This window comes from Osmerus mordax, chromosome 4, assembly GCF_038355195.1.
Source record: "Osmerus mordax isolate fOsmMor3 chromosome 4, fOsmMor3.pri, whole genome shotgun sequence".
Classification (NCBI taxonomy): Eukaryota; Metazoa; Chordata; class Actinopteri; order Osmeriformes; family Osmeridae; genus Osmerus; species Osmerus mordax.
The window spans coordinates 5,700,384-5,724,420 of record NC_090053.1 but is presented as its reverse complement, the minus strand read 5'-3'; the positions used below and the strand labels follow the sequence as shown (position 1 = coordinate 5,724,420).

Here is a 24,037-nt window from a genome sequence, read left to right as displayed (position 1 = left end):
GGCTAGCACTTATAGCCTACTGTTCAGTATTTCTGTTTTACTGTTAATTGGTTGATTAGCTAATTTTGGTAAACTGGCACAGCCCTGTCATCCATTTCCTAACCTATATTTAGCCTCTAAGGACAGTTTGGTTCGTTGTTGCAAACTGGTCAAATGGCGTTAACCACTTTAAAATAGAGTTTAATGGAATGCTACTCCAGGCAGCAAGGGAAGTGCTCTGGAAATATGCCATTACCCAAATAGCACAACAGTGTTGCAAAATGGGTAATCAAAAAGCTGGTCTGACAATAGTGGATGGTGCTGGAGTGATGTTTAGGCTGTATCCCGTTAAAAGGATGACATAAAAATATATGTATTCCGTAGACAAACAATAAGCTACAATTATAATTTGTATTTGTGCATTTTTAGAGGATAGTTATATCAATTCACAGTGGAAGCATATATATCCACACGCCACTCCACCAGGAACACAGATGATGACATGAAAGTCCAAGTCGGTGGGCTTTTGCCCGGCTCGCCCAACTATTCATCTGTTGATGAAGAGGAGGGGGAGGAGAAAGTAGTGAAGGAGTTTTTCGTGGAGGACCATTCTCACAGGAATAATGGTAAGATGGCCACCAACAGAGATTGACAGTTTAAATGAGTTGACTAAAAAGGAGTAGACACAGTTTTTATTCTAACCATGTGCTGTAAATTGATTTTTTTTTCACAGATGTGGCTGCTATGCTTCCATTACCCAGAACCAACCAGGTGGTTTTTGAGTACTTGTCAGGAAGAGCTGTGCCTCGTCTCAAAGAGCCTCACCATCTGTATGGTTTGTCTGGCAATGTGTCCCAGACACTGCCACGATGGCCTCTTGAGTGTGAGGTAATCTTAGGAGAAGTCTTTCATGTTGGTGAGTCACTTCAAGCTCTAATCATCTGATGATATTTAAAACCAGTTATTGGATTCTTAATAGATCATATTGGTCTTTAACCTTGCAAGAACATTGGGAACACAGACAAAGACTGTATCTTTTGTTTGTTTAGAGTGGGCTCCTCCCTTCCCAGAGCGTCTGTGTGCTAAGGTCAACACAAGTTATTTGCTGAGATCTTCAGGAGAGAAGGAAGGCACCGTTGTATACAACACACAAGGAGGTAGTCTATCACACAGGTAAGAATACCAAAAAATACTATATTCTACGCATACATATTCTTTATTATTTTTATTTTTTTTTGCAGACAAGGAGAACTACTTTTCTGGCTCTCGTGTGGGTAGGGGCTGCCTGTCCTCTCTCTCCCCTGCAGCAGTGTCCCTCAATGGGCCTGATGACACCACTTTGCTGTTTGAAGGCCGGTTTGAGAGTGGCAATCTGCTGAAAGCTATGAAAGTGTAAGAATTATTAACGAATGAACCCAAGTTTTAACAAATAGTTTGTTGATTGTGACATGGATTTATTGTGAAATAACATTTTCTTACAGTGGTGAATTTGATTATGAACTTTCTCTGAGGACCGACCTTTACACAGAGAAGCACACCCAGTGGTTTTACTTCCGGGTGCAAAACACCAGAGTAAGGGTGCAATACCGCTTTACCATTACCAACCTGCTGAAGGTGACAAGCCTCTATGAAGAGGGCCAGCTTCCCCTGCTGTACTCAGTGGAGAAAGCCAGGCTACAGGGAGTGGGCTGGCACAGAGTGGGTCAAGAAGTATCCTACTACCGCAATGGCCGCCAGCATTCAGGTCAGCCCTGCTACTCCCTAGCCTGGACTTTCTTCTTCCCCTATGATCAGGACACCTGCTACTTTGCCCACTGCTACCCCTACACCTATTCCAATCTGTGGACCTACTTATCAGAGATTGAGCGCGACCCCCGACGCTCAAGCTTCTGTAAGGTTCGAACCCTGTGTCGCTCCCTCGCAGGGAACCTAGTTCCTGTGCTGACAGTGACCAATCCGTCCAAGAAAGTGGAAAAGGATGGCACAAATAAGCCCGCTGTAGTTCTAACGGCACGCATCCACCCTGGAGAGACGAACAGCTCGTGGGTGATGAAGGGAATCCTCAACTTTTTACTGGGGGACTCGCCGGATGCCACTGTGCTCAGAAACGCCTTTGTATTCAAGCTGGTACCCATGCTGAATCCAGACGGCGTCATAGTGGGGAACTACCGCTGTTCCCTGACAGGCAGGGACCTGAACCGCAACTACAAATCCATCCTGAGGGACTCCTTTCCCACCGTATGTGCTACACGCACCATGATCCAGAGGTACAGCTCCTCCAGACACTGTTCTAGCTAGTATACTTACTGTGGGTATAAGCCTACATATAGTATGTGTTGTTGACCTTTACACCGTAGAAATGTGTCATTGTATTCACAGATTGTCTGAGGAACGTAAAGTGCTGTTATACTGTGACCTCCACGGACACAGTCGTAAACAGAACGTCTTCATCTACGGCTGTGAGGACTCCCGTCTGACTGACAGGCATCCACATGAACGTGTTTTCCCACTGATGCTAAGCAAAAACTGCCCAGACATGGTACAACCATTGATTCCCCCCTCTCCTTATTTGTACTGCAGTCCAATGTAAGTGTCAATGCATTTTCTGCTTAACATTTACATAACACAATATCTGTGTTCAGTTCACTTTCCAGAGCTGTAAGTTCAAGGTGCAGCGCAGTAAGGAGGGGACAGGCAGGGTGGCTTTCTGGAGGCTGGGTGTCCTAAATAGCTTCACCCTAGAAACTTCCTTCTGTGGCTCCAGCATTGGTACACCTTGTACTAATACTTCTTTTGAATGTTTATGAGATAATAGCAAACATATGTAACCAACACATCAATTAGCAGGGGCTATTGTTGCACACATGTTAAAGTACTGTCAGAGGTTTTGACCAATGTCTACTTTTGACTTATTGATTTTAGGGAAGAAAAAGGGAACCCATTTCAGCACTAAGGACTTACAGATGTTGGGGGCTCACTTCTGTGACACAATACTGGACTATTGTGACCCCAACAGGACCAAGGTGGGGTGCTTGTTTGAGAGTAAATCTGGCCTTGTTTCATTATGATCCAGACATCAAAAACAGTCAAAAAAAAAATATGAATCTGGGGGATTTAAGCAGTCTCTTTGCTTTGCAGTACAGTGTGTGTGTGAGAGAGCTGCAGGAGATGGTGAGACAACAAGCTGGCTTGTCTGTGGACACTGAGCCTACAGATGCTTCACTATGTGATGTCAGGTAGGGTTTAACCGTATGCCATCAGTGGTCACTGAGCCTTCACTGATGCTCTGTTTATTACAAAAAGAAAAACTCTTGAAACTTATATACACTGAATTATACAGATGTGTTCAGTTAACAAACTGTAAATTCCGTGTTTGTGTAAACCTACATGGCGAATAAAACCAAATTCTGATTTCAGCACCAGTGGCTCCAACAGCTCAGATTCTGATGGGCCTCCAGTACATCGTCAAACTTTCAGTAAGGTAACTAACTACTTGTGTTTTTCGTGGACAGAAATATACAAAGCCTGGCCAGCCACTACAGTGACATCAACCATGAGTTGGGCTTGTATTTGAAGTGACAGCTAACATTACTGTTAAAATTATCTGCATCTCCTTTGCTTCAGCTATCGACTCTTAAGAAGCTGAAGTCCAAAAAGGAGAGGAACATGTCAAATCTTTTGCAAGGTCGAGAGATACAAGAGAAAAGGGTAAGCATACTCTGCTCTTTAACACGGACTAGCATCAACATGTCAATAAGATGTACTCAGGAAGCTTGTCACTGCAGTTCATCTATCGATTTACATTACAGGAGAATGATGTCAAAGATACCCTGGAGAAAGGCAACGGATTAAAGCCTGTGAGTTGGGTATAATGTTCCCTCGATATCACTGATGAACCAATTTCATTAGCCGTTCATTCTGTTTGAATGAAATACTTTTGTGATCTGGCAAACGGGGTGAGTCTCAGAGCAATTCCTGCCACGCGGAAGGATACCATATTGGAGGGATCCATGGCTCCATCGCTTAGTTGAGCTTTTGTTTACATTTATTTATCGCGAACCGCTCATCCAAATAACTTCACACTCGACACTGCACGTCCTTACAAGAAATACACCTGGCCCACCTTTCTCACCAGTCTGATGAAAGGGAAAGCATGCCAGGGAAAACAGGAGAGAGGAGAAACACACTGTCTGGCTAGAAGAAATGAAGTGTGTCACGTCCCCGTCCCCCCGCTCCCCCTCCCTTCATTCCCCTTTGTTCTCTCCTCCTATCTCTTTGTGTGTTTGTTGTAGCTCAAGGCTTCTACAGTGAGACTATCAAAATGGAAGGACAGACAACTGCCCGTTCTGGAGTCTAGCCACCCAGACAAGAAGGTACAGCCTTCAAGGAGAACTGTCTCCATAGGCCTGTATTAACAACCATAAAAATAGTCAAGCATTTTGCTTCCCACTGCATGCATGAAATATTTCTATGTTTATTTCTCCCCATTGTCTGATGAGGGACTTTTCTGTAACTGCTACTTCTTCACTTCATGTTTAATGCATGATTTGTGCATGTGACGCTCTTTTCAGGTGTCAGTACTCTACCTAGTCTTTAATACTGATAGGAGTGCCATGACATCAAAGGTATAACCTTTCTCTACCCTTCAGCTATTCCAAATGGACTGCTATTACCATATTTAAGGAATATAGTATGCGCCTTTCAAAACCGTCTGGAAAGGCTTTATGTTTGTATGTGGAATTATTCATTACTTTCTTTTTGTTTACAGTCTGAATATCTACAGCACATAATGGAGGATTATGTAAGGAGCCGGATGCAGTTAACTCCTGGACAGACCTTCAATGGTAAAGTTAGTAGGAATGTGTTACTTTTGACAACCATAAAAACAATTATGTTTTTCAGTTGCTATTCATGCTAAATATGCATCTCATGAATTAGTCTATAATTTTTGGGTGATTGTTTTGTGTGTTTGTTCCTTCCAGGCTATGACTGTGGGGTTATGAACAGCCCTCGTACTTCAAGACTGCCCCCTCATTGTGTGCCCTCCTACCTACGGCCCACATTGCCCCCCTCACAGCTGCTACGGGATCGCCGAGCTAGACCCAGGAGACTGCCAGGCCTGGCTGAGTTTGCTGCAGGAGACAAGACCATTGGAAGACTATCCCCAGTCCAATGTAATCATCAATGTTATTCACTATCATTGGGTATTTCACTTTTCAGTACTGTATGCTTTTTCTAAATATATTATTCTCTTCTTCCCAGGGAGAAGTCCCAAATCATTCACAGCCCCTGAAAATCTGCAGCTGAAGTCCATCAGGTAGGAGCAAAGATTTACATGACTGCTGATCATTCAATGCTGAACAAAGAGCTGTTGAGTCATGCTAACATGCTGAAGCTTTATCAATACAGTATGACATCAGCTGTAAGTATTTGTGTGTTTTGTGTTAGAGGAGGCAAAAGCAGCACAGTTCAGGGCCAACAGTGTAAATGTCGCCTGTGGCATGGAATAAGGTGTGAACGACAGGGACAGCCCAACTAAAGAAGACTAAGGATTTACAAGACAATCAGAAGGAGAATTTACTTTATTCTCAATAAAATGTTATGAACCAACCAATGTCTCAAGAGTCTAGCGACATCCCCTCATGTCCTCCAACTCCAAAATGATTTAAGGCGTTGTGTATGAGTCCCTGTTTTGGTTCCTAAGTAGATTTGACCAAACCTAGAAAATAGTGTTCTTTGAATGTGCACTAATAAAGCTATGACAATTTTGAATTGTACAAATGGAGGCTGTCGTAACACAGAGGTTACTGATCTACCCCAGACGAATGCATACATTTTCACAAGATGAAAAAACTGTTGACCAAGGTTGTTTGTGGTGAGTAAATAGCTAGCTGATAAACTACAGGAGGAACAAGAAACAGTCTTTACTGTAGTGCTTTAAGGATACCAGATTTAGTAATGTTTTGTGCTCAAATCTGTTTTCAAAGATTGGAGCCATCCTCAGAGTCTGAGAGGAAGACCGTCCCTGAGGAGGTGGCTGTTGGTAGTAGGTCAATTGAGATGGAATGGCTCTTTCTACCCTCATGCCCTTTATTTGACCATGTTGATGGCGGTTTCCAAAGGTGAGTGACCCCTTAAGGACTCTTGGTTCCCTTCTTGCACAATTAGCCTGTTTAGACTGCGAAACATGGTTGTAAGATGACTGTCAAAGATTAGTGCATGTGACATAGAAGACAATTGCAGATTAAGGGATGGAGTTATCTCAAACAGTCCGATTGAAAAGAATAACTAATAATTCACACATTTCGATATATTAATAATGTAACTCCTATCACTTTATCCATTGATGATGTCATTCGGTGGCTGTAAGACTAAAACACAAAAAGAAGAAGAGCAAAACGGGAAAATCTAAAGGAAACTGATTTTTGAAGCGCCTACACAAGAACAGACTGAAAACCCCCCAGTATCTGTGAGATAACACTGTTTTCTGCTTTAACATTAGGACTATCAAAATGTGAAATCACTGTAAAAATGATAGTACATAAGTATTCAACTTGTTTTGTGGTTATGTCAAGACAATGTTTCATCAACAAAAGATTGCCATAATGTTTTCAACACATGTACAGTTGCTTCACAAATGTACATAAAAACAATCCTCCCTGCTAAACAGTTATCAGCAGTTTCTGGTCTCCTAACTCAGTGAGGCCAGCTGAGCCCTGCTGCTAGGAGCTGTCCTCTAGAAGATCTCTGTGACACTGATGACCTGCGGCTGCACTCTGTTCCTGTTACAGTTAAAGAGCCAGACTGCCCTCCGGTGGCGGTAGCGCTTAGAGAGAAGTACATACAGCACAGGGTTGACACAGGGGTGCAGGTACTGGAGCACAGTGCAGGTGAAGTAAAACATCTCCCAGGCTTGGCCGTGGTGGTACAGCCCCAAATAAACACACAGCTCCAGCACGTAGCCTGGGAGCCAGCACACAGAGAAGGTTCCTGCCGCCAGGAACACCATTAGGGAGGCACGCCGGGTGTTCCTGGCACTTGCTACGGACATGACTGGACTCTTATGAAGGAAGACAGCTAGGCGAACATAGTTGAAGGCGATGACCAGCATTGGGACAAAGTAATAGAGCACAAATTGGCTGAGGATAACCTGGTAGTGGTGCTCTTGTATGGTAGGCAGGCAGAAGGTAAAGTTGACCTGCCCAGGGCCCAGGCTCTCCTTAGTGGCAAATATACGCAGGGGCAAGCTGATGAAGAAACTGAGGGCCCAGACCAGGATGAACATCAGGACAACCAGGTCCATGGTAGGCGGGTGGTATGGGTTGGTGATGATCATGGCGCGGGTCATGGACACGGCACACAGGGAGTAGGTGCTCGCTGCCAGAGAAAAGGCCATGAGAAACTGGTAGACCTTACAGGAAGTATCCCCCAGGGGCCAGGAGTGGCTTACGGCAGAATCCAGAGTGAAGGGGATGAGCAGCAGGGTGAGGAAGTCAGCCAGAGCCATGCTCAGAAGCAGGATGTCGAGACGGTTCTTACGAAGGGTGTTGTATTTGGCAAACAGGGAGAAGACCAGTAAGTTGGCACAGAAGCCGACGCCCAGGATCACCCCACAGGTACAGGCAAAGATTAGCACATAGGTGTTGGGGACTGCCTGTATGTTATGTTCAAAATACAAAGTGGTTATAGCAATTCATGTTTCTGGTAAACTACTACTTAAAAAAATGCAATGTATAAAAAAAGACAATCCTAATAACAGTGTCGACATCAGTTAGTTTGATTTTGTTTTAATGGTATAATTCTTGCCTGACTCAAATCAGAATCAAATGCTCTGCATAGGATGTAATATTCATATGATTGTGATTAACTCACCATAGCGTGATTATTGAAGTATCCTCATGTTCATGCTAATTTTTTAATCCGCACATGTAGCAAAATAAGTAAGCAGTGGTGTCCTACAAATAAACCCTTTAGCCATTCTGCAATTTAGAGGGTTTACATTGTTTCAGAAAGTTGGACAATGGTCTCGTGCAATGTCCATGGCTTCAGACTCAAACGGCTGGGATTTCAAAGGATAGAACTTTGCTGAATGTAGGGGAGAGAAAGGCAAACATTACTCAGGTCAGATTGATTATGCTTGACTGGATTTAAAGAGACCATACCCATATCTAGAATAGTTTTAAACATTATTTAAGAGATTCAATACATTACATACTTTAAATAAGTCAGTATGTACATATTTTTATGCTTATTGCATTGTGTCTACACCATTCTGAGTGTGCATCATTCTGAGCTATATAATGATCTTTTAATCTACCTGAATCACATTCAGTAACTTGAATTTTAATGCCAAACTAAAGGAAGAGATCTTAGTTGTACACTCCAATGACTAATCCTTAGCCTTTTTTACTTTTAGTTTGTGAGACTTACTTGGAAAATGTTTGCTCTTAACAGGAGTGCATATTTTAGTGTCATATTTAATTTTATCTTTATAAATGTGTACTCTTCCAGGGAAACAACCTTTCTATTGATTGTATGTCCCTCTTCTGTGAGTTATTAATGCCTCCTCCATTGTTAGATTGATTTCTCTGGTGTGAGCTGCAGTCTTCCGATGGGGCTTTATCATGCCATTCTACAGTGTTTATGACTCTTTGTCTGCTAATGGCTTACGCTGCAGCTCTTAGTACAGGATGTAGCTACACTGATGCATTTGCTGTACCCTCCATTACCATGTACAGTCCGAGACTGTTAAAAACACCACATGGTTCTCAAGTGTGACATTACCAATCTCATCTGGTTACATTTCATGCTGAACAGTCAACAAAAACATTGTAAATTTGATCTCACTTGAACCATGACACAGTTGGTACACCAAGTAAAGGATAGGACAAGACCATATGACTCAACAATTTGATAAGTAATTTTATCAATGCGCCATTTTTCTTTTTTTTCCATATTGCAACACGTGATATCCCACGCTCTCTAACCCATGGTTTCTTTATTAATGTTAAACTTAGTAAACAACTATACCTATCAAATAGAAACATCATATAACATAACATACAAACATCAATATGTTTTCATGTGAATCTGTTTAATTATTATTTAAAACCAATGGTGTGTTTTCAGTGCAAGTGAAAATGAAATTAGTGTCAACTTCTGCATGTTCTAACTATTTGTTAGAATATGCTGTTTAGAAATATACTTTTTGTAAAATCATGAGAGTGGGTTTGATGAAAGACACAATCATTTACAGATCATTAGGGGTAAAAAGTGAACTACAAATAAACTAAAATGTCTAATGTACAACCACAAAAGAGAACATGTGTAGAATACTAAAGTGCATTATGGTATAAACTCAGCAGCACCCAGATACATTCACAAAATAAATACACAATTCAACTGAAATAAATTATGTCTGAGCATTTCTATTAATGTAATGTAATATATAGATTAGAAATACTGAATACCTAGAATAAAAACTAAATTTAGAGTAAAACATGAATCTTCTGTCATTTTGTCATATCATTATGTACAGACACAATATTTACGGAAAAACTCTTTATGATATGCTCGATCAATTATGGAAATCTGGTTAGTTAGAAGTCTTTCAGCAAAATAAATTGCATTTATAACATTTTTCTTTTCATTCGGATTAAGACAATCCCAAATAAATATGAATACAAAATAGACCTAGGTGAACATTCTTATTGGAATCCTTTCAAATACTAGTGCATTTGCTTCATTCTGGGGCGTCACTGGGGTGTGCAGTGGACTGCATTTTTAATCCTCCCATTGTTCCAGACAAGGGCAGTCAAGCACAGATAATTTACGTCATTGCAAATTGTATCTTGACCCAGGTCTGAAACAAAATCCCACTATTATAAGAGTCACTTATTGTTATAACATGCTGTTATAGGAGTACAAAAATATCTTAGCCTGTAGATCTCATATACATCAAATTACACTGAATCAAAGCACCGAATATGAAAAAAGCAATGATAGAAAAAATAACAAAAAGGCCAAATGCCATATTGTCTTAAGGAATGAGGAGTCAGTCACGCTGGACCTTAGTCAGTGTCCTTATGCAGAACAACCCGAAGGTCACGTGAGACTATCCTAGGTCTCGTGTTCTGGCCGAACGTGTTCTTCTTCTTCTCTTCTCACTCTCCCTCCGCCGGCCTGATCTTACCTTCTTTCTTTTGGTGGCCATCTTTAGCGGCTGGTCCTTATAGGCCATGGACTTGTTGGTCTCCTGGGGTAGGTTTCCCCCCTCCCGGTCCAGATGGAACACAGAGAGGTTTTTGGTGCCTCCGGTGGACTTCTGGTGGAGGACGCTCCCGATAAAGGTGTGAATGTTGGGTCTGTTGTGTGGGGTTGGGGCTCGCTCACCAGCCGTGTGCACCTCGTCCAATAGCTTCTGGAGCCAAAGGCGACGCTTGAACGCTTGAAGTGAGTCGCCCTTATCATGCATTAACTGGACATGGCTGACGGACCTCCGTCTAAAAACGAAGAAGGTTTCAGGAATGTTTAAAACATTTTCAGAAGGTAAAGAATGTCTTAGGAATGATTTAGTCAAACATTTATGTTTGTCACTTATTGGGAACAATTTGTGAAGTGTTTTTTGACAAGTCATGTTCCAGTAGACCTCAATAGGTGGCAGTATTAACAAAGACAACGTGGTAGAAGTGGGAGAGTTGAGATTTTGATGTCTAAATTAATATAAAATGTAAGAAGAACATTAAGCCCTACATCATTAATTGAACCACTGACTTTTGTTTGACAGTTTTTGAGTCCTCATGTTTTGTTGAATTTAGCTACACAGGACAATCCTCAGATGCACATAACACAAAGATAAATATCTACTTTACTTCAGTACATTAGCAAATTAAAAACACAAATATTTAACATTTTTGTGAATACTTTTGGTTTACCAATCTAATACTACAGTAGATAACTTTTTCTAGGTTACGTCATTTCAACTCTGGCATACAAAGCATTATACTGTACATGTGGTTATTTAAAGTTAATGTATTCGTACATCTGACCACTAAATAGACTCAACTAATCTGCATGATCTCCTCAACCATTTAAATACTCCCACAAAAAATCATATGAAGCTACATTGGAAATATCATTTGTTGGCTGCTGGTGACAACACAACTTACATTCTGTTACCGAGTTCATCAATTGGCCTCCCGTAGAGAGGAACTGTAGAGCACAGCAAGAAAACAGCAAGACTCCACTGGTGAAACATGCCTGTGGAACACAACATTCTGAAAAACACAAGATCATTAATTTATTGTAAAATTAATACATGTATTCCTTTATTGGCAACATTTTATCTCAGAGTAGATGTAGTATTAATCTTAAAATCACTTGTAACTTAAACCTTTCAAAATTGTTATATAAAGCAGTGTTATATTGTTGCAGCCTACTGTGGGTCTCAACTACCTTGAGACCCACAATATCAAATTGATGAGTCATCTACAGAAATCAAGAGATATAGCCTGTTGGTTCTGAACTATACAAACAAGTGAAGAAGACAAGAAGGTTTTAAAGTTAACTAAAAGACTTACATGCAACAGATCTCCAAAATAAATTATCCACAAAATGTGTTAGTCCACAAGTTCACAAAATAGACTTTTCTCTTTTTTGGTGCTAGCTAACAAAGAAAATCTGTTTGAATGAATCCGTCTGATGCTAACCTAGAGAACTCCCCTGTGTCAGGCTCACTGAGTTACCTTCCAACACTGTGTTTAGCTTTTTATTCCATTCAAATGGAGAAATTGGAAAAAAATCGAAGAGCAGCAAGCTGCAGCCCATTAGCTACTGTTAAGCCAGTAGCTCCTTTTGCAAGGTTATGAAGCACGGTACAACATCATGTTGGTGTTGTCGTTCCTGTAGCAGGGGAGGTGAAGTGTGTGTTGCATGCTGCCGCCTAGTCACTGTGAGCAAACTGGTGTGTTTGCAAGTGCAAAGCATATGGAGAGGGAAACTTTGCTTTGGATGAAGCTGCAGGCACTACCCCTGCCCATTCCTTCAAATCCCTCCAACCACCCGCATGCACCTCACACACACCTACTTACTCACACAAACACCAGCAGGAAGGTGGCGCCCGAGCATCGATGGCAACACCTTATTGATGTCAAAAACTGTATAAAACTATACTACGTTATAAAACATAGTGGTCATGTGTTTTTATCTTGGTTAGAATACAAGTGCAAGTGCTGTATCAACCAGAATAACAATGACTCACTATATTGAATACAAGCTGTAGTTAAAAATGGCAGGAGTGTGGAATCATTCAGTTGAATGACATGGACTAGGACCCATCTGAAAGGGTGCAGGGAGGGAGCCGTGGGAACTAGTCTCCAAGATAAATAGCTAGGCCTCACCAACGTCCCCAAGGGAACCCCAACGTAACCTCAACGTAACCCTAACCCACAGCACTGTACTCACTACTGGCTCACCTCCCCACTTTTCTAGTGGTCTTCTACATCAGGAGTAGTAGAGTAGACACAGTGAAGTATCTTACTAGCCTTTGAAGTATCTTTCCTGCATTCGGCAGGATACTGTCTGCTTTGTAGGCTGTGCATTGTGTACACAATGCACTCTTGGAAGTTGCTTTGGATAAAAGCGTCTGCTAAATGAATAAATGTACACACATTGACTTTCTGCACATTGTTTTGGACAGTAACAGTCATTCACTAATGCGAAACAAAGTATGAAAACTAACCAGGGCTAGCAGCATATAAGTAAATCATCTTACTGGATTCAACAACATACGTCTCTTGGTGAATAGAAAAAATCAAAAACTTTATTTTTAAGTGCCTTAACCTTTGTGTTAGTTTGTAAAAGAAGGAATGCACAGCTGATAGCTGATTCCTTAATATATGGCTCAGTATTTTACAAGTATTCAGGATTCAATTCAGCAAGGGGTTCTACAGTGCCTCAAGGTAGTCAGTCAGTTATAGTGGACCTAGTTTCTGTCCCCAAACCTTTCTACAGTTTTAACTGGCCTGACCAAACACCTGGAAAAAACACCTAATTTGATTCCATTCTGTGAAGTCAACTTTTTTTCTCAATTTCCAGGCATACAGCACCATACAGTATCAGAGCCAGAAAAGCTGTTTTTGATTCATTCTAAATTTCACTCTCAACATATAACAACATTCGCTGTCCAGTTTTTCATCCTTTCTAAATGACACACTTCAAAATTCACACTTACAGAACTCTCTGGCTCTCTTTTTCTAATATGATTCCTATTCTAAAACAACTCCTACTTTATTGAAAAAAATTGTTTTGGTGACACCACGTTCACCTGCCCCTTTACAGCATCTAGTTAACTGTTACACAGCGTCTGTGGCTCAGGGGGTAGAGAGGGTCGTCTGTTAATCGCAAGGTTGGCGGTTCGATCCCCAACTCCTCCCAGTCCATGTTCCAAAGTATCCTTGAGCAAGACTCTGATCCCCAGGTTTCTCCCGATGGGCAGGCCGGCGCCTTGCACGGCAGCTCTGCCGCTGTCGGTATGTGTGAATGTGAATGAGAGGCAAAAATTGTGAAGCGCTTTGAGTGCCGCTAAGGTAGAAAACATGCTATATAAATGCAGTCTATTTACCATTACACCACTTCCCCATACCGTGACTTCTTACACTATAATAACCTATACCACTACATTACATAGCAATTCCTGTGTACCTGCAATGTTTTACCAAAGGTATTGCTATGTAGTTACATGGTTGTTAAACTTAGTGCAGAGTGTTGCACAACATTTACATAATTTGTGTAAGAACACACTAACAGTGCACCCACCAAAGATATTTGATAGCCTTCATTGTGAAAAAACAAATACAAATGTTAGTGTATTTGATAATGAGCTTTTTATGAAATAGCCAAGTCTTAAACACTTTGTAAGGGCTTCAAGGACCTTCCTTGAAAAACAGTTTTTTGAAAGTTTTTCTTTCCCTTTTAATATTTTTTTAAGTGAATTATAGACAACTTCTCTCAGTTAATTTGAGGTATACTGTACAATGTCTGTTCTACAAATCATTCACACCTACCAATCTTAACTGTCATCCTCCTTGGAATGGCCTCTTCCCCATGCCTCCCCCAGCTCTGTTCCAATCCTTTTCAACAACTTTACAATCATAGCATGGCACATTTATCCTGAAACACATGAAAATTGTTGCGCTACTTTATATATTTGGACCGTTGGACATTTGTTGGGGATTTCAATGATTCCCATGTTCTAAACCTTCTTCGCTGAGTGGATTGTAAAACAGTTTCACTGTTAATGTCAGATACACAATTTTAAAAGATGAAACTAAACAGTGGCAAACCTATGTCCGCTAATCAAGAAGACACTAGAGTATAACTCTGTATAATTTTGCCGTGCCTCAACTAAAGCATTTTTGGAAAATGAGCAATATATTCCTGAATTACCTTTAATTCAACAAAACGTCCAATAGTGAAGACAATCATTTGCAAGACAAGTCAAATTAACAATAAGAAACATGTTTTGTTCAGAAATGCTGGTTGCTGTTGGATAAAACAGCAGAATGTGGGAAGTGTTTTTGTGCGTTTTTACAATTGGTATTGCTGTGTAGTTACATGGTAGTTATAGTCACCTTAATTTAAAGTGCTGCCCATTTTATAGTCCACTACTAGTATGTTATTCAGCTATGATTTTGCATGTTTATCTTGCCTGATCCAACATGTGAACACACACATAGCTTCAATATGCTTGCAACTGGGAATTACTTTTCTAAGACCTAACCCACCAGTATGGAGTAACATGCTTTTTTTCAACCCATGTAAATATATTAATTGTCGTAATGACTGGCATTAAACTCGAAAAGTTATTATTGACCGCACTAGAGAAACAATCCTGCTATGACTGTAAAGATGCCCATCATAGTCATAAAATTGAGATTCAAAGAGCACAAAGTCCACAGTCTTTGTCCTGTCTTCTTGAGGTAGGCACTGTGGTAGCTAGCTAGTAAGCATTGCTCTCCTGTTAGATATCATGGGCAGAGCATCAGGGGGCGTCTTGTTGTGGCTGCCCAGCCTGCCCTCCTCTACTGTGGGTCTCCAGCATCAGAAGGTGGGCTCCTCCTCCTTGGACCACAAGCAGCTCCAGGTCTGTTGCCTCCTCTCTGTGCTCCTGTCCTTAGAGACAGACCCCAGGCCAGCTGGATGGGGCTTGTAACCCCAAACAGTCACCACCGATGGCTGCCACCCTCCCGACCTATCTCCCCAAACATTTCCATAAACCCCTGCCCTGGCTGCCAAAGAACACACAGAACTGCTCACAGTCAGACACTCTCTCTACCTCTGTGCCGAGTGCCTAGGTAAAGATAGCTCTGTAGTAGAATGTGAGGGAGGGAGGTTGGAGGGTTGGGTAGGCTCACTTGGTCATGGTGGCATTTTTCACACAGCATTAAAACCCACTGTGGTCTTTTATGTTCTGTGGCTTGTGGTGCCATGGCATTGCTGTCGGAATGGCCTGCTAAACTACAAGTGCTGTTAAAGCTGTTCTTAGTTCTCTGAGCTTTCCTATGTTATATTCTGACAGATTCTGTCTCATTGCTAAAGGCCTAACTTTCCTATCTCCCTCAACATTTGTAAGAAATATGATATAGAGGTTTACCCCAACGACCACACATAAACTGTTACGATAAAGGCTGACTCTGCCTGTTTGTTGGTTTATGTGAAAGGCAAATTCAATCTGTTAATGTGTGCTTTGCTTACAGTGTATAACCACAGTAAAGCCAGTTGGTCAACATGGCTGGCTGGTTCAACCACAGTGTTTGCATATGTGGGTGTAGGTGGTGTATGTGTACAAATGCATGCATCTAGTTACAGTCGGATATTTTATATCACTTTAATTGCAATTATTCAATGCTGAAAATACACAATGCGGGTATGTGCTGTTATTATCTATTATTAGCTAACTATGTAACATGATTTCACACTTTACAGACTCTAACAAAACATGGGTCTCACTATCAGTAGTTCTGAAGAGCTTGCTGTAAAAATTAAAACTGGAGTGTTTCTGTGACCATTTGGACACATAAGAAAACCTTACCTGAAATTTCCAATCTTTATAATGCACAGTTGGAGCCAAGTGTATTTTACTGACTAGAAGCTGATCCACTTACTGTAAATGAGCTTGCCTCCGACAGCTTCCTGACCAATTACTGTACAGTGAACATATATTTATTTATCCTTAGGTTATTTTAAATGGACGCCTTTCAATGTGTAGGCCTTGTTGAGCGACCTTGTCCCCACCCCCTACCCTCCCCTCCCCCAGCCTGCCCTGGGACATGCGAGCAATGCTTGGCAGACAGAGACGGATGCTGAAGGCAGCTTCTGGACAGCTTTACCCTGCATGGGGAGAGGCCACCCGTCTAGAGCTCACCAGGGCACAGTGAATGGCATAGCTCTCCCGGCCTCAGTTTTCACCTCTCATCTAACTTTTCTCTGAGAAAGCACTTTGCACATTCTTTTTTGTAAAAGGATGAAGAATTGTGTAGTGTATAAGTGTGTTGGCTGTTGGTCTATTAACAATAGTGGACATACTACTATTAATAGCAGAGCTATAACCCTGTGTAAGGGCTTTTTTGTAGGGTACTTTATCAACCTCTAGTCTTCAACTTTGCTGCATTCTTGGGATGAAAATTGTGCCTTTCTGTTTTTTAACCTTTTTTGTTTTTTTGAAAGAACAAAAGGTCCTCTTACCCCAGGCAATATAGCCAGTATTTCTCCAATATAACCAATGTTCCTCGACAAAGAAATACATAAAACTGAATTACAACTGTATCATTCACAATAACTGTAGTTCTATAAAATCATATTCAAATATAATTAGGTTAACATCCCTGTCAGATCAATAACAAGCGAATGCTTTGAAATTTGATAACATTTTCCCTAAATACAACCAATGTGTTCAATTATCCCCCTCATTGTGCTGGAGAGACACCTTGCATATAGGCTCCAGTTAGCCTATCAAGAAGAATGGTGTTTCAGGGCATATTGAATGCTGTCACATTGTTATTATGCAGTTATAAATATAAAAGGGAAATGATCCAACTACTTTCAGTATGCGTACTGTACAAACAAATCAAAGATGTTTTGCATCTGTACTATAGAACTAGATAGAAGTTAGTGTATTTTGTACACATTCACATAATCAGGTTTAATATAATAAATCAGGTATTCTGACTTGGTTGATAAGTTGAAATTCCTGTCTGTTAGTCAGTAGTCAGTGCCTAATGAATAACTCATTGTTTACATGTTATACACTTGTTATGCATTGCCATTTTTATCATTGTCAGAGGAAGATAATCATCAGTTTTTATTAGCTTAAAAGTTTGTGTTGGCTCTAGAAGAGACTGGAGTTCAATATCCTATCTGGCACAAAGTGAAAAGACAAATCCCCACCCGCTCACCCCAAAACAATTATACTTCAATTGGAAGCATATGTTGGATATCAATTATGTAAATGTGAAAATATGTTACTTTATAAACAGTGGGTACATTAGACATGTTATTATACATGTACACTCTGGGCACGGGATAAGATAACACAGTTTATTACAAACAAACCCTCAACACTGCTTATATTTATCCTGACAGTATTTATTTTTAACCAACTAAAACAAATAAGTTAATTTACTCACACAAACATTTTTCTCCAATCTGCTTCCTTTTGTAAAGCAGGAGCAGGAAGGCACAGCTGGGACTGTTTGTGTTGTGCTGTGCCTCAGTCCTAGTCTCCTGTCTCATCCATTCAGGCTGCTACATAAGGCTGAGCTTTCATTACCGTCCCACAAAAAAAAACGAATGCATGAGCAAGAGGGAATTAGGGTTTTTAAGTTTGTTTTTAAAGGATTGTAAATAAAGCAGCACTGATTCAGACCTCACTCCCTTTTCCCAGATGGGGATACGGTTTGTGTGGGTGGCTTTGGAAATATTGAGCCATGTTGAGTATGTTTACATGACATTGTCTCTAGGGAGAGTTGAGGCACAGATGCATAGAGGATAAAAAGAAGTGTTGCTTGTCTTTAAAGCTGCGTTTTAATGAGTGGAGCCCCTTTAAACTTAAACGACTGAATCGGTGTAATCTGTCATGGCACTTGTTTCTTGCACAGATGCTTAATCATCCTGATTCAATACTTGAATGATACTTTATTGTTTCATACAAGTTCCTAAAATGGCTTGGATTGAATTGTGTCTTAAACACACAAGTCTTGCTGGTGGATTTTCTTGGTTTTGAATTATACACTTGCCATGTTACAAAAAAACATTCCAGAAATAACAAAACGTTCGCCTTTTACTCAAGGATAACGCTGCAGAGGTAAACTAAAGTTGCAGTAACTTGAAATACAGAAACATTTTCGAAAACTGTAAGTGCCCGTCCCCACATTTATTTTCAGACACCTTCATAGCTGGTGATATCTGTTCTCAATCATGGTCTTTCCTGTAAGAGCACACCTTGGATTCAGCCCTCTCTCCTAGTAACGAACCACAGAGAGCGCAGGCCTGCTCTTGCTGCTTGGATGGGAGAGTGTGTGTGGCCAAGCATGCCTGAGGTTGCTGAGACTCTGCCTTCTCAACATTAATAAGGACTTCCTTCCTACCAGACAGAGTCAAACACCTGATCACTTACTGAAAAGGACATGCCCACGCACCCCTCAGAGCTGGCTGCCTCTCACAATGTCTATTAAGGTCACCACTCTAAGCTTCAGGTGTCCAATGCATTTCAATGGTCAAAAAGGCATATTGTGTCATGCTTTTATATATAAATAAGCGTATATGTACTGTATTCTGCAAGTGTACAGCATTAGAAATGATCATTTCTCCAATAATAGAAACAACATTTGGCTTCATATTTAAAAACCTCCAGCCAGAATACACTAAGTGAAATATGCAATTTAATGATGTGCATAACTTTGTATTTTTCCTCCTTCAATATCAGAATTTGAAATGGGTTTTTCATAATTGAATTAGAGTGGTTAGTAACAACCGATCGAAGAATACATCCACAGAGAGTTTTCAGATCAAATGTCATCCAAGATTCCATTGCCAGGTAGACAAATAACTTTCATGTCCGTCGTACAAGAAATCACCCAATTCATAGAGTTGTGGACTTCATAGTTGGACTGAGGCTCAGTGAAAATACTTTGATAGTTTGTTCCCACCAGGGGTAACCCTAGTATGTGAGGTTGATATGAATGGTACTGTGGTTCACTGGTTCTGTTTAGAGAACCAACTAATTTATCCCATTATGTTTTTTTCCCCAAAGAAATGTTTGTTCCCTCATTGCACAAATTAGACAGAATAGTTGCCATTCCACAGCATTACAGTTTTTCGGTGCAGGTTTTCCACAGTGCACGTTTGGTTAAATCCTGTCAGTTGCAGTCTTTGCAACTTTCTATCATGTTCTCAGCTCTTCTCTTTGATTAGAGTAAAACACTGGTGGTCTACTGCCACAGTGTTTTCTTTACCTGGGCCCATAACTCATACACACAAACACTTCGGTCCTAAATTACCTGTTCATCACGCAGTGACAGGAGAAGTGATTCTGGACCCTAGGTGGGCCAGGTGTGCAGATTAGGACAGCTATTCCCTGCCAGAGGTTGTTGGCATGACAACTCGCGACCATGGAAAGTTCTGGAATCTGTCACTGCTGGCAGAGTGCTGCTGTGTGGGACTGGTGTTGGCTTTGCCTACAGCTGTTTCTTTACAGATATACTGAACGCCAGCAAAGGGTAGCAGCCAAAATCAGCCTAGCAAGCATTGAGACTGGCCACACACAGGCCATTTAGACATACATACAACCATGTTAGGACAAACAGATACACAGAAATACTGTTAATATGCTCTCTTAAGCTAAATTAAACAATAATAAGCATGGCCAGAATAAGACAACAGTTCACAGAGCACTCATTTTGCTTGAAGGGTGAAAATCATAATCCAGTATGTTGTAGCTTGCAACATGGATTGCTGTATGTGAATTTGGTAAGGACCACGTTTGGAGACGCTTGCACAATCCTACTATGTCTCCAGGGAAGAAGATACCACTGTAATGATGAAGTGAGCTTGAAACCCTTGATTGAGGTACCTTTGAAGGATGTGGCAAAGAGTAACCCATCTCAGGAAATGGATAAACGCAGGAAAATAAATGTATAAAAAAGAAACGGATCTTTGGTTTTTCTTGTGTGGTTTATGGAAGAAAAAAAAGAAATAGTGCAGAATTATTGTGAGGTGTTTGTTTGATAATTTATAACTTTCCAGTAAATGCGTTAAGTGGCTGCGGAAATGAACATTTATTTAAATCTATTTTGGTGGTGAGGTTCACTGTATGTATTGGAACCAGGGTCATTTTTTCTGCACTTGAACAGTGTTTTTTGGTTAATGAGTATGAGAACTTTGCGGCTTGACTCAGAGTTCAGATTGTTTAAGGTTTAAGGTTTTGCGGCTGGCATTTGCCGTGCGGCTGGTATAATTGGTCAAACTGGTGATGGATGGCCCGGAACAATGTATGGAAGAAGCATTATATTACTACAGCATGTGCAGAAATGAATGGAAGCCTAGATGAGTAGATGGATGGATGCCTTTATGGCTTCTAGTGAGCAGAAGGTTGATAACACCATGAGCCATGTGCATGTTCCCCATAACAGCAAGTAGGTGTTCAACTCTGCGGAAACATCCTGCAGTGTTAACAGTCTAATAGCCTGTTGAGATGAAGTATGACCCGACAGGCTGAAAGGCTTCCTCTGCTCTGTCCCTCTTCACTGTGCAGAGAGTGGGTGGATACTTTTAGTCGCAGTCAAAACAAGCATTATTCAAATTAGCTCTGTTCGATGACAGCCTCGGACATATTGAACGCTCAACTGTATTTTATTGCCAAAGTCACCCCATAGGGATTTATTACAAAATACTGCTGAGTTTCTGAAGATACAGAGAAACTTTAATTGACATGTTGTATGGACAACCTCCTCAAGGCACTCCTATTTCCATTCAGTAAATAGACTTGTTATGCTGCTACCATGTTGTGAGTTAAAGTAAATTAGGTCTAAAGAAAGGTGACAACAGTTCTCCCTCCTAGTTTACATCAATGCACCACACTGAGGCTGACAAGCTGCTGAAAAATAAGGGTGACTCAAATTTCACCCTCAAAAGAATGTGCTGGGGCCATGAGTAACTTTGCGGTCCGCCTTGGCATGTTTGGTCTGGCACTTCAGAACTATCATGTAGTGTGCCATTGAGGACCTGGGGCATGTACACCAAAGAAAAGTGCTTAGGGCGTTCCTGCTTTTGGATTGCAAAATGTTATGCCAAAATCTAGCACTATAATCAGTCTTACCCCCAGCATTAGCACCAGGTCAGTTTCTATGGGGTGGTTGGTTGAATTTGGTGTTACAGTTATTGCTTGATGCTATAGCATAACCACCTGGTAGATTGGCATTACAAACACCTTGTTGAAGTACTGCATGGATGGCCTTCAGATTGGCACTCCCTTTAAATGATGGGAAAATTAAAGGGGTTTCAAATATAAGTCCCTAATTTATGTATTGATAGGTAGTTGAAAGCCTTTTGTAGTTTAAAATTAGGCTAATGTAAATTTGATGGCTGTTAACAGGGTAATTATTATTGATGTTGGTTGACGTTGTTTCATAAAATGCCAATACATCCGCTGGCAATTCACCAAACAACACTCCAGGTTTCTGTATTTGGGCCTTATGGTTTTGTCATTAAACTCCAGTCAGAAAATGTAATGTGTCCGTCTCTTTTATCAAAACCATAAGTATTGGAGGTAGCAAGCCAAAGCAGGCATTGAGGTATGGTTCAGTTACATAGAGAAATAAATTCAGGGTTCCCAAAAGAGACAAAAAGAACATGAAGACAATTTGGTCAAAGCACCTGAACTCTTAGGGTGTATTCAATGTCACCCCCATTGGCATGTAGTGCCCTCCCAAACTGTGTAGAGTGTCTTTTTGCTATTGCACCTGTGCTGAATTTGCAGGAAAACCGCCATACTGCCCTGAAGGGAAGAGTCGGTCAATTAGAGCAGGGGGCGATCTATGGTCAATCAAACCACCTAGTATTCATTCTCACTGTGAATTAATTAAAATTGATATCCACAGCAAGGCCAATATTTTTAGTTCTGCCACTAAAGGTCGGCGATTTATCATTCAAACATCCTAGGGTTTTATGTGTAGGTACTTTTGGACCTCAAGTCCTGTAGGTTTGATGCTTAGCCAGGGACAATATTGCAGCCTTGCCAAGAGTCCAAGCTGTGAACGCTTGTCTGAGAGTTACCGTAAATCCTTCTGCCTGCACCACTAAGAACCTCAGAAAACCACAGCCCTGCCTTTTCCCACCCCTGTGGTCCTTAACAGGTAGCCACTGAGACTCCTCAAATGATGATATTCTTGTGTGAGAGAGCAATGCAAGGACAGTTGCAGATAAAACTCTTACATGTGGCCCCTAGTTTTTCGAAAGAGATTATGGTCAGATTCCTTGAAATCCATTTCTCTCGAGTTAAATCTGTTTGATTAGGGGTGATGATGATGAACCAATGATTGATTAATTTATTATCTAATTTAATGATCTATGAATGCTTATTGACTAACAATTAATATATTTAGCATGGCAGTGCCTTAAATTCATAAGCAAACATTTTATTTGAGCCATATATGACCATATTCAATAAAGATTCAGAACTGTTGTGCCATAGACAAATGGTCCATTAGTCTGATATTTGACATTTTCTATCGAAGTGTGTCCTTAAATTGCAGATCTACTTGTTCAACCTGCTCTTTTCATTACAAAACATTTGAATGGTATGTAGCCTCTTATCCAAATCATAATAAACCACATTTTCTACCTTTGAACAGTATCAAAGATTCAAAGAAGACTTCACTTGATTCCTATGGATATATGAAATGCAAAATAAGATACAAAACAACTTGGCTGATCAAGGATACTGAGATGTGCCAGAGTGCCATGGTTCAATACTGCCCCCAACAGGAATTCTCAGCAAGGTCTTGAGGATCACAGACATTGGCTCTCAACTCCTTCTGGGACGAGGAGGGGGTTGATTGAGAGGGGTGAAGGAGACAACACACCCTAGCTGTGTGTGTAACTACACAGTAAGTCCTTTTGCTAGCTGCCTTGCCGTAGGCGACCGCAGGATTGCAGTGTTTGCTTAAAAGCCAGTGCATAAGAGAACGGCAGACCACCGGGAGTTGCCACCCGTCGGGTCCTGGCCAGGATCTGGGGCTCATCTTTGTTGAAAATGGCTGTGGAACCTGCCACATCGCACTGCGCCGAACTATATTTAGCCACAAACTGAAAAACGTGTTCATTCTTAAAAAGCTGTTTAGGTTTTTCATTGAGAAGGGGGGGGGGGTGATTTGCAAAGGGTGATATACGTTATTCTCTTAAATCACCTGTAGTGACATGATTGTCATTAAGCTTGCTCTCTAGTCACGTACAATGTGTATATCAGAAGAGAACATTCACAGTGACGTTAATTGTAACCTGTAGTGGCTTCCTTCTCCAGACCATCACCTTCTATACATCCTGTCTTACATCACAGAAAGATGAGTGGTTCATGTAACATGTATCAAGAGCAAGTAGAATGAACTTTGTACTGGGGAACGTTGGAAACAATTTTAGCCTTGATATCAGGTGGGTTGCCACTTTGATTCCACTTGGGCTCCTGACTTTGCACCACCGAAGACAAAATCAGATTTATAAAGGAGGAACAATCTTCTGCCCATTGTCACAACCTACAGAAACTTGGAATCAATGTCAGTTTTCACTATTACGCCTCTAATTAAATATCAAACATAGAATAAATTAAAGTACCAACATACTGTATTTCTATGGCATTAATTTCCGACAATAATTGTAAGAGGATGTTAAAGTGTACCATGTGTGCTGTTCTCATTTGCCCGTCATACAGAATGTACATGGAACAATCTGTCTTTTCATGCCCATGGTTTGGTTCAGTGGGTGGTAAGAGTACCACTGTGACTAGGGA

At 40.9% G+C, this 24,037-nt stretch overlaps 3 protein-coding genes across 3 annotated transcripts; 1 reads left to right on the top strand and 2 right to left on the bottom strand.

Annotated features, from left to right (window-relative positions):
* Nucleotides 1-481: 481 nt before the first annotated feature.
* Nucleotides 482-6,633, top strand: LOC136941757 (cytosolic carboxypeptidase 2-like). Its single transcript, XM_067234342.1, has 19 exons — nucleotides 482-605; nucleotides 713-895; nucleotides 1,029-1,136; nucleotides 1,221-1,371; nucleotides 1,461-2,246; nucleotides 2,359-2,518; nucleotides 2,622-2,748; nucleotides 2,902-3,002; nucleotides 3,118-3,215; nucleotides 3,397-3,460; nucleotides 3,604-3,687; nucleotides 3,789-3,836; nucleotides 4,272-4,352; nucleotides 4,551-4,604; nucleotides 4,748-4,823; nucleotides 4,962-5,153; nucleotides 5,242-5,296; nucleotides 5,967-6,101; nucleotides 6,350-6,633. The coding sequence occupies exons 1-19, from the start codon at nucleotides 482-484 to the stop codon at nucleotides 6,399-6,401; spliced, it is 2,679 nt and encodes an 892-aa protein (XP_067090443.1). The 3' UTR covers nucleotides 6,402-6,633.
* An 82-nt stretch (nucleotides 6,634-6,715) lies between these two features.
* LOC136941652 (galanin receptor 2a) lies at nucleotides 6,716-8,835 on the bottom strand. Its single transcript, XM_067234193.1, has 2 exons — nucleotides 8,827-8,835; nucleotides 6,716-7,633 (listed from the first exon to the last, which is right to left on the bottom strand). The coding sequence occupies exons 1-2, from the start codon at nucleotides 8,833-8,835 to the stop codon at nucleotides 6,716-6,718; spliced, it is 927 nt and encodes a 308-aa protein (XP_067090294.1).
* A 1,258-nt stretch (nucleotides 8,836-10,093) lies between these two features.
* On the bottom strand, nucleotides 10,094-11,254 carry LOC136942436 (parathyroid hormone-related protein-like). The gene is made up of 2 exons (XM_067235342.1): nucleotides 11,148-11,254; nucleotides 10,094-10,481 (listed from the first exon to the last, which is right to left on the bottom strand). Exons 1-2 carry the CDS (start codon nucleotides 11,252-11,254, stop codon nucleotides 10,094-10,096), a joined length of 495 nt encoding a protein of 164 aa, XP_067091443.1.
* Between the last annotated feature and the right edge of the window lie 12,783 nt (nucleotides 11,255-24,037).

Bases quoted from the DNA above. Each gene is read 5' to 3' on its own strand.
- LOC136941757 (XM_067234342.1), top strand. From the start codon at position 482: ATGAAAGTCCAAGTCGGTGGGCTTTTGCCCGGCTCGCCCAACTATTCA. The intron at 4,353-4,550 runs GTACAGCCTTCA...CGCTCTTTTCAG, and splicing joins CTAGCCACCCAGACAAGAAG to GTGTCAGTACTCTACCTAGT. The intron at 5,154-5,241 runs GTAATCATCAAT...TCTTCTTCCCAG, and splicing joins AAGACTATCCCCAGTCCAAT to GGAGAAGTCCCAAATCATTC.
- LOC136942436 (XM_067235342.1), bottom strand. From the start codon at position 11,254: ATGTTGTGTTCCACAGGCATGTTTCACCAGTGGAGTCTTGCTGTTTTC. The intron at 10,482-11,147 runs GTAAGTTGTGTT...CTTCGTTTTTAG, and splicing joins GATGAACTCGGTAACAGAAT to ACGGAGGTCCGTCAGCCATG.